The following is a 10,235-nucleotide window of genomic DNA, read 5'->3' as shown; positions in this document are numbered from 1 at the left end:
GCCGGGAGCTCCAGTAGGGCAACCATGAGGAGGGTCTGGGCTGCATGGCACCTTTGTTCCTGCAGGGATGTGTCTTCTGAGGTATGCTCCAGGTCCCTGGGGAAGTGGTGTAGCCCCTAGGGTGAAACTGGAGCTGGGAGGAGCCAGGCAGAGACAGGGCCTGTTCCCTTGCTAGCTAATGTGGGGAGATGAGGGGCTTTCAGACAGTATGCTCAGGGAGCCATAGCCCAGAGGGAGGGAGGTGCAGGCTGCAGCAGAAAACCCACCAGACTAGGAATCAGGACATCTGGGTCCTGGCCTGGTTCCTGCCACTAACATCCTGTGTGAATCTGGGTGGACTTCTGCCCCTCTCCAAGCCTCAGTTTTTCTGTCTACCATGGTACTGGAGTGTCTAAGGCTTCTCCTAGTCCTAAACATGCAGGATGAGGGGAAAGTGTGCAGATCAGGAGGCACTTCCAGTTTCAGCTCTGCCACTACACTCTATGTAGCTTTGGGGAAGTGGCCTCCCTTTCAGGGGCCTCAGTCTCTCCCAGTGTGCAATCCAAGGTGGGGGCCATTCATCAAGCCCCAAGTCTTCCTCGGGTCTAGCAAGCTCCTCTCCAGGCTTTGCAGGCTGGGCCGGCAGGGACCCTTCTCTGCCCCTCTTCATCCTGCTCTCCTGTCCACGCCGACCCCCTCTCAAGGGGCATTACCTGGATCAGCAGCTTCTTGGGAGGGATTGAGAAGGCAGACAAGATGGTTCTGACCTGTTTTATGTTGTCCCCAGGGCAGTGGGCACTGAGGATGTGATGAGCTAGACAAAGGTCACCTGTGGATCAGTCTAGACCAGGGCCTAAGGCAGGATGGCCAGATGCAGCCAGGCCTGCTGGGAGAGCTGGGAAATCTCTAGAAGGCTGTGGGTGCCATGCCACTCTCCCATTACCCAGATGGGTTCGGGAACTGGGACTGTGGGAGCCTGGAAAGACCCCATTCCTTCCTAGCAGCCTGGCTCTGGAGGGAGCAGCTGGTGAGTTGAGAGAGGGTCTTAGGGGATAAGTCAGGAAGGAACCTCTGAACCCACCTTAGCCTTTCACACTTGGTCCTCCCTGCCCATCCCCAAACCCTGAAAACAGCCTGGCTGGAGTACGGAGGTGGGGTGAAAGGGTAACAGAGTTCTTCCACTTGGAAACAACACAGGGCACTGGGAGTGGGGTGTCGGGAGGAAGTCACAGAAAACCTATGGGCAAAGGCTCGTATGGAGACGGTGACATCTTGAGTTCTCTGGGCTCCCTTCCCCAGCATCTCCACCTCTTGCTTCAATCTCAGTGCTATGTACCCGGAAGCCTCTCCAAGCTGGCCCAGGGCAGGGGCTGGTGGGAGAAGGGCCAAGGCCACTGGGAGCCCAAGGCCTTTGTCCTGCCCCTCCTCCCCTCTCCTCACCTTGCCCTCTAGACCCACTGATAACCTTCCCTGAGGCAGGGAAGGAGCTGGTCTCCTGGTTGGGGCCCTGCCTGAACTGTAGCAGCTGGGATCAGTTCCCAGTGCTGAGTACCTCTCACTGCAGATTCCTCAGCTTGGAGATAGCAGCGCTGGCTGGATGGGCAATGGAAAGAAACCAAAGCTTTGGAGAGGCCAGTCTGGTGGGGAGAGGGCACAGAGAACCTCTGCAAGGGCAGTTGGCTGTTCAGGGAGAGACCCCAGGCCCTTGTGAGGAGTGTCCCCTGCACCCACACTGTGGGACCTGTGGCCTGCATGGCACAATCAGGGGACTTCTGAGTTCTGGATGCTAAGATTTGGCAACCAAGGAATCCTAGGTTTAAGCGATAGTGTTTACTCATGCGACCCAGGGCCAGAGATCTAACATCTCAGAGCCTCAATTTTCTCCTCTGTAAAATGGGGATAGAATACTGATATGCCTAAGCTGTAGTGAAAAGTACAGGAGATATGTACAAAGCAGCTGATCCATGAAGGAGCTCAGTAAATCTCTTTCCCTTCCTCCAAATACCTTGCCCTTCCTCTGACAGCACAGCCTAGAGGTAGGAGTACTTCTGATGTAGAAACTGGGCTATTTTTTCCTTTTGGCAGGCAGCCACTCTCTCAGGAAGAAGTAATTAACCCCAGTGTTAAATGAGAGGCCTGAGAAAATGACGAGGTTCTACCCTCAGAATTCTTCATCCATGGCTGAGGCTTGAAATTCCTCTGTTAGAGACTCATTCCTTTGGCTTATACCTTGTTTTCTGTTAAAATGTAATTATTCAGATTCCCATAAAGTAGACATTACTAATCCCATTTTATAGTAAGAAACCTAAGGTTCAGAGGGGTAAGTGCAGAGAGCCCATCAGTGGTAGAGCTAGGGAACAGAATTCAGGGCTTCAACACCCACACTGGTGCCAAACAGCTTAGAAAGACGGGACCCTTGAGATTTATCAATCACTCATACCTCAGAGTAAATCCATTTTAGATCTCTTTCTGAGCACAGGTTTTAATGATGGAGTAGGGAGGGAAGAAAGGTAATTAGAAGGTCACTGAAGGATCTGGGCATTGAGAAAGGTAGAGGGCAACTTTGCCCATGTCCTGCTTCTGTTCTGGCCTGTTCCTCATCCCAGCAGGTGAGAGCCACTGTTGAAACCCAGAGTCCGGACTGGGCTGGGGCACAACATCCTTACCCCTGGGAGTGTTAGAACAGGATGGCTGAGGCCCTTAGCCCTGCTTTCTCTAATTCCCTTCACCCACATGTGGGGGTCTGGAGAGGCCTGCTGTCTCTCTCCTGCGCCCGGTAGGCCCACTGAGCCCAGGAAGATGAGAAGAAGCTGGCAGAGACCCAGCAGCATAGTGCTCAGCTGGGCAGACAAGCCAGGTGTGTGGGCCCATGCAGCTTGTCACCAGAAACCTGGGACCTGTCTCTTTCAAAGGGCTTGGTACCTGTGAGTATCTGTGTGCCTCCCAGCAGCTCTAGCTGGGACCTCTGTGTGGGGAGGGGCTATCTCTGCCTTGGCCCTCTCAGTGACCAACCTAAGCTGCCTCTCTCTCTCTCCCTCCCCCTCTCATTCTTTGTTTCCCTCTCTACCACCTGGTTCCCTGGAATGAGGAGACTACTTTGGGCTTAGTCCACAGATCAGCTCTAGGGAGTAACCTGTGTTACTCCCTGTGTGTGGCTGGGCTGGGGGGATGGGTTTGGGGAGCAGGCTTGACCACCTGGGGCCATTAATGGTCCCCTGGTGTCAGGCTGACTCTCTCTGCTGCCACTTGTGTCCAACTAAAGCTTCGTATGTACATGAGCCTCTGTGATCCTTGCCTCTGCCACTATACTGGACTGGGCAGCCTTGATTCAACCTACCAGCCAGAGGCCCTGGTTCACCAGGCCTCTCCACACTGGAAGTTCTTCCTAGTATCTTACCAGATCCTTCCTATTACAACAGGAGCTAACCCCCTTGTCTCAGCTCTGCCCTGAGACAAGGGCCAATGTGGAGCATATGCAGGGACACATATTCATGTGACTCTCCTGTCCCTGGCTGGGCTTGGCCCGGGCTGGGCCTGTGTCTGACTGGGCCTGAGCCATCCCCTCCTGACACCTATGTCTGAGCTGACTCCTAGTTTGACCCCAGTGGGTGGACAGGAGGGTCCACCTGGTTAGTGTAGTTAACACTACACTATCAGCCTGATTACCTCACAACCTTGTCTGTCTACTGTACAAACAGGGAGATTGAAGTTCAGAGAGTGTGGGAGCAACTTTCCTCGCAAGTCCCCCCGTGTGCCACAGATGAGAGTAAACATGACAGAGACACGATGTGATCTGCTTGGGGAGGAGAAGTGGCCATTTTCCCAGAGAAAAAAGGCCTTGAGCAGTGGCCAGTTTCTCAGGGGAAAAAGGCCTTGAGCCCCTTCTTCCAAGGCCTTTTATTGGGTTCTAATACACAGGAATACAGGGCAGCAAGGATCAAACAGTAGATAACATTACAAAGAGATCTGAGGGCTTAGTCCCAGTCAGAGTATGTCAGGAACAGAGTTTTAGGGCTTCCTGCTTGAACCCTTAACATGTGAATGAAAGCACTCTTAGCAGAGCAGATCTCACAGGTTTATCAGGAAGTCTTTGTGATGCCAGATTTTCCCCAGGACATGCTCTAGCAAGGCAAGGAGCTGCACTCCTCCCCATCGGGTATTCAGGCTTAAGGGGATTAGAGCCAGGAAGTGCTTCTCCCAGAGAACATGTCAAAGCCAGGGGGTGAGAGTCCATTGCTCTTTGTTGCAGCCTCCCCCCCAGTCCTTCCATGAAGGCCTCCCAAGTGGTTGTCTGGCTTAGGTTGCCCCCCACTGTGAGGGGTCTTACCCATAATTGACTTCCGACCAAGCTTTGGGGACAGGGAAAGGAAACCAAGGCAGCATTTGCTACCAGAGCTTTGTCTCCTGGGGCTCGAATTCCAAAGGTGGTCACTAGCCCTTAGTCACAGGGGGTCAAGTTACAATTTCTAGAACCAGGTAGAGCAGACCACAACAAGAGAGGAATGAGATTCACCTGACATCACACAGGCCCTCTGTACCCAGCAGGGTGGCCATCCCCCGATTCATGGGGCCAAACCCGAAGAGAACCAGAGGCCCAGCAGAGGCAGACTCCTCCCTCTCCATCAGCACTTGCGCCCTCTAAAACTGGACATAGGGCTCTCATTCTGCCCACCCCTACACCACTCCATTCACAGATTGATAAAACACGCCCACAGACTGCACAAGACACATGTATCGTGAATGGGGTCCCAGGAACCCTCCACATGCCAAAAGACAGCACAACCCCCCATGCCTGTGGGCGCACGCGGCAGGCTGTGCCAGTCCCTTTGCTCCAGGCTTTAGCTTTCTGCCCACAGATAGCTAATATGTCTGCACACTTACATAAATCTGCACATGTCCTGGCAGACACTCCCAGGGGGCGTAAACCTGGGTGAGGAAGACAGATAAACTTTGAACCTGTTACAGGCTGATGGCACCTGCTGCTTGAACTGTAAATCCAGAAGGTCAAACTTCAGCTGAGGTGTCCTGCATGACTCACTGCTGTCCTAATCTCTGTCCTCAGGGGTGGCAGGGGAATGGAATGGGGACACTGAGCACCGACCCCAAGCTGGACCTTGCCTGACTCAGGAGCAGGACCCAGGCTGATGGTCAGTGTTGCAGAGAGTCAGTCTTTCAGGGCTAACATGCGGCTAATGCTTGATGGGCACTGACTATGCACCAGGCACTGTTCCCAGCATCACACAGATTACCTCATGGAAGCCTCACAGCCTAGGAGGCAGCTGAGGCTCAGAGAGGATAAAAGGCTTGCCCAAGGTCACACAGACAGTGAGTGAGTGGGGAGCCCAGATGTGCAACCATGGAGTCTGATTCCAAAATCTGAACCCTTAACAACTACTACAAGACAGCATGGGCTGCTTCAGGGAGAAGGAGCTTCCTGACATTGGAGATGACCATGTGGGGACTGCGCGGACAGGGTGTAAGCAACAGAAGGCCTTTTAGCTGCCTTCATGCCATGGGACATCAAGCCACTTCTAGAATATGAAAAATGGAGACATGGTAAATCAGGATCAGCACAATGTGGTTTATTCTAATGGCAGGTAACCAGGAGCCACCTACATGCTGGGCCCTGTGCCCAGGAAGAGCAATACAATGGATTTCATCTCCTAGTCACTCCAGTGGCATGATCCCCCTTTGTGTGTCCGTGTTTGTGACCTCATTTGGAGAGAATGTTAGAAGTCCAAGTAGAAGACCTCCTGGGCACCCACACCATCTTGCCGCCCCCTAGTGAGAGACCCTCTGAGAATCCCAGGTCGCGAGATTCACCTTAAGCTGACCATCCCCATCCAGGGAGTGTAGCAGGGGGAGGTGGTCAGGAAACAGGCCCTGGGCTGCCCTGCCCATCACCCTGTGTTGTAACCCCCTGGCAAGCTGCAGATGGCCAAGTCTGGCTCTGCCACACTCACTGGAAGGGCAAGCATCCTACCGTACTCCCTTCTTTGGTCCCAATCAGGAAAACAATGTTTTTAATGACAGCAACACTTTTTTAGTGCTTACTCTGTGCCAGGGACTATACTACCCACTTTACCAGAAACAACCCATTTAATATACCCAACAATGCCATTTTCACGGGAGAAACAGCTCAGAGTTGGACCAACCTGAATCACCGGGCCAAGGTGACATGTTTGCAGCAGTGAGACATGAAGCAAATTTACACTTAATTCTTCAACATGGAGTCCTGCCCGAAGCCTCACAAGGCCCTTCCCCGTGACTGCACCTTGACCAGAGCCCTGGAACTTAGCTCACTGCCCTGATCTGTGTCCCTGGTGATTCCAGTCCAGTGTCTGGTGTTCTGAGATGGAGTCAGAATTGGGGGATTTGGGGATGGAGTGCTCTCTCCCCCGGGGTAGAGGTAGACAGAGGAGGTAGACAGAGGAGGTCTCTGGCACAGACCCGGAGCTGCCAGCAGGGCCTCTGGGGTATCAGTTTGGGGCTCAGGCATTACCTGGACCTCATTTCCTCTATAGTTCAAAGTTCGCTGGACTTCTCTTCTGTACCGGGAGGGGCACAAGTCCCAGTCTGCTGTCAGCTTCCATATCGTCATAGGGTCACAAAAGTCCAAGAGGCCTCCTGGGAATGAATGTGTCACCTTCCAGCGTGGAGTTCCACTGGGAGGGGACATGGGGAGGGCCGCCTGGTAGGGGTTTAAATGTCCGGCTGGCTCTGAGCTTCAGTCAGTTCAAACAGCAGCACAGGTGAGCAGCCTGAGAACCTCCCTTCTGGCTCCCTGATTCCAGAAGGGATCCTGTGTGTAACAAGACTCCTCCAGCTCAGCAGGGAGCCCAGGATGTCTCTGAAGGCTGTGGTCCTGACCCTGGCCCTGGTGGCTATCACTGGTAAGTAGGAGCTGCCTTTGGATGCTGCATCAAGTGGGGCAGGGGGAAGAGTCTGAGGCCCAGACAAGAGGACATGTAGTTCCAAGTGCCTGTTGGCCACTGGCAGGATGTGAGGGCTGCTCAGGTGCCACCTGGCTCACAGGAGAGCTGGCCCGTTCATAGCCATAGGCCCACAGGCAGTGGTGCTATACCAATTCCACATGTCCCTGTGGCCTCCCACCTCGCTGAGAGGGAACTCGGCTTCCCCACCATCATCCGGTCTATAGCACAGGGCTAGTGTGTAAGGACAAGGAAGGAGACTGATTCTCATGAATTGCTCTGTTTCCTGCCTAGGTGCTCAGGCTGAGGTCAGTGCCGACCAGGTGGCCACTGTGGTGTGGAACTATTTCAACGAGCTGAGCAGCAATGCCAAGGAGGCTGTGGAACATTTCCAGAAGTCTGAGCTCACCCAGCAGCTCAAGTAAGAGGGGCACAGCTCGCAGGGCAGGGCTACTTAGAGGCCATACAATGTGTTGCTCAGAGGCAGAAGACCCGATGCCCACTGCCCTGTCACTGACTCGTTGGGTGACCCTGAAGTCTCTGGAGCTGGTGTCCACATATGGAAACAGGAAGGTTGAACTGAATAATCCCTCAGGTGTCTTCCTGCTTGAACTTTCTTAATGTGACGAATGGCAACATTTTCTCACTGAGGCTCATGGAAGAAAGGGAAGGAGGGAACTGTCATGTGAACCGGGTTCTAATGCATTCCAAAAGGACAGGCCTCTGGGAAGTCGTAGGAAGGGAGGTCAGGATATTTGGGAAACTCTGTAGGTGGGCACATGCAAGGAAACCAGCACCTGTGTCACTAGAAGTCCAGAACGCAGCGTTCTGTTAGAGAATGAGATCTACATCACAGCACACCTCAGCAGGAAAGGTCCTCAAAGTCCACATTTCACAGACAAGGAGAGGAAAGCAATTGGCTCAAGGTCATGTTATTCTGTGGTTCAGATTCAGGGGAGATTCAGAGACGCAAGTGCAGTGTAATAACTTGGTCTATTACACGCCGTCTCTCAAATCATGATCCACCATAGGAAAAGCCACAGGGAAAAGATGGGTGAACTTGGGACTCCTGAACACTCACCTGACCTAGGCAGGTGTGTATAAGGTGAGTGCTATATCAGGAAACAAGGTCCTGGCATGTAGTGACAAATGTAACCTTAGCGCCCTTGTGCTCTTCTTTGGCAGCTCCCTCTTCCAGGAAAAACTTGGGGAAGTGAATGACTACGCGGCTGACCTGCAGAAGAAGCTGGTGCCCTTCGTCACAGATCTGCACGAACGCCTGACCAAGGACTCTGAGAAGCTGAAGGAGGAGATTCGGAAGGAGCTGGAGGAGCTGCGGGCGCAGCTGCTGCCCCATGCCGACGAGGTGAGCCAGAAGATTGGGGACAACGTCCGCGGGCTGCAGCAGCGCCTGGGGCCCTACGCAGATGAGCTGCGCACCAAGGTCAACACACAGGCTGAGCACCTGCGGAGCCAGCTGACTCCCTACGCGCAGCGAATGGAGACTGTGCTACGTGAGAATGCGGGCAACTTGCACACCTCGATGACACCCTTCCTCGATGAGCTCAAGGTCAAGATCGACCAGAACATGGAGGAACTCAAGGGGCACCTCACGCCCTACACGGACGAGCTCAAGGTCAAGATCGACCAGAACATGGAGGAGCTGCGCCGCAGCCTGGCTCCCTATGCGCAGGACGTCCAGGAGAAGCTCAACCGCCAGCTGGAGGGCGTGGCCTTTCAGATGAAGAAGAACGTAGAGGGGCTGAAGGCAAAGATGTCGGCAGATGTGGAGGAGCTGCGGCGGAGGCTGGTGCCCGTGACCGAGGACCTGCGTGGCAAGCTGAGCGGCAATACCGAGGGGGTGCAGAAGTCACTGGCCCAGCTGAGCAGCAGCCTGGAGCGGCAGGTGGAAGAATTCCGCCGCGCTGTGGGGTCCTATGGGGAGAACTTCAACAAAGCCTTGGTGCAGCAGGTGCAGGAGCTCAAGCAGAAGCTTGGTCCCCAGTCGAGGGATGTGGAAGACCACTTGAGCTTTCTGGAGAAGGATCTGAGGGACAGGGTCAACTCCTTCTTTAGCACCCTCAAGGAGAAAGAGAGCCAGGACAAGCCCCTGGCACTCCCAGAGCAGGAGCTGACAGTGGCCCTGGCAGAGAGCTGAGCTGCCCCTGGTGCTCCAACCCCATCACTGACACCTGTCCCACCACCTGTCTGTGTCCCAAAGCAATTCTTCTACGTGCTTGAGGATACATGTCCTGTGGCAAGTGACACTATCTCTTGCTACTCAATAAAACTGCTGAGAAACTAACTCAGTCTGGTCGCAGTGTAACTTCTTGGTATTCCTGGGACTGAGGTGGGGGTGAGACCACTGCTTGGCAAAGCTTAGCAGGTGCAGTTGGGCATACCTTGGAGGGCACCCGGGCTGGGGAGATGAGCCTGTGGAAGGGGTGAGGGCAGGGTGTGGGGAGTGCGCTAAGGGGAAAGTAGAACAAGATGTCCCGCGTTATCTGTGGATGAAATAGGCAATCCACTTATATTCCCTCAGCCGTCAAATATGTATTTAGTGCCAGCAATGTGCCAGTCAGTGTTCTAGGCATCCAACAATGAGAAGAACAGCTTTTGTGGAGTGTCAGTCTGACACTGTGCTTCACTCTAAGGCGTCCATCTAGGTAAGCAGGACATGGTCCCTGACTTTGGAGAGCTATTGGCACACTACACCCTTAACTTGACTGATTTATGTGCTCTAACCCCACTCCCATTATAAAATCAATTCATGCTTACTTCCGAAATTTCTTGACTGATAAACCCATGGTCTCCAGAGTTGAGAGATGAGGCCTAGAGACGTGGATGACTCCTGGGAGGAGGGATGAAGCAGGGCCCGGACCTGTGGGCCCTCCTGTGCTCTCCCAGGTGCCTCCTGCCGGCGGGGCTGGGCCGGGCTTGCTGACACTGAAGCAGAGAGCGGGAGAAGAGAGGTCCGGTCTGGCCAGGCCCCAGGCAGTCTCCTCAGCACAGCCAGTCGTGCGGCCTCTAGAGTGGGCTTTCCCTCGGAGCTTCAGAGAAGAACCAGTCCACGCCCATGTCCCAGATGACTTACATCCTGGCTGTTACCTCTGACCCCAGGTCTGCAGTTCCAACCCGACACCCCTTTCCTTCCCAGAGTGGAGCACAGGCCTTTCAGAGCTGTTTTTAAGGACACCCAGAACACACCCTGGGGGCAGTGTCCCGGGGAGAGTTTTCTGGGGTCTCCTCTCTCCATCCTTCCCTCCCAAGGTTCTCTCAGGACAGTGGCCCCACAGTCATGGTCTGGTCCATGCTTATCCCGCT

General features: G+C 54.1%; 1 protein-coding gene across 1 annotated transcript; it reads left to right on the top strand.

Moving 5' to 3' along the window:
- Nucleotides 1-6,692: 6,692 nt before the first annotated feature.
- On the top strand, nucleotides 6,693-9,216 carry APOA4 (apolipoprotein A4). Its single transcript, XM_037152876.2, has 3 exons — nucleotides 6,693-6,872; nucleotides 7,206-7,332; nucleotides 8,097-9,216. Exons 1-3 carry the CDS (start codon nucleotides 6,824-6,826, stop codon nucleotides 9,067-9,069), a joined length of 1,149 nt encoding a protein of 382 aa, XP_037008771.2. The 5' UTR covers nucleotides 6,693-6,823; the 3' UTR covers nucleotides 9,070-9,216.
- The last annotated feature ends 1,019 nt before the right edge of the window (nucleotides 9,217-10,235 follow it).

The sequence above is a fragment of the Artibeus jamaicensis genome, unplaced genomic scaffold (assembly GCF_021234435.1).
Source record: "Artibeus jamaicensis isolate MK-2021 breed Jamaican fruit bat unplaced genomic scaffold, CSHL_Jam_final contig_196, whole genome shotgun sequence".
Taxonomy (NCBI): Eukaryota; Metazoa; Chordata; class Mammalia; order Chiroptera; family Phyllostomidae; genus Artibeus; species Artibeus jamaicensis.
The sequence above is the reverse complement of the archived record's forward strand: the minus strand, read 5'-3'. Positions and strand labels throughout refer to the sequence as shown.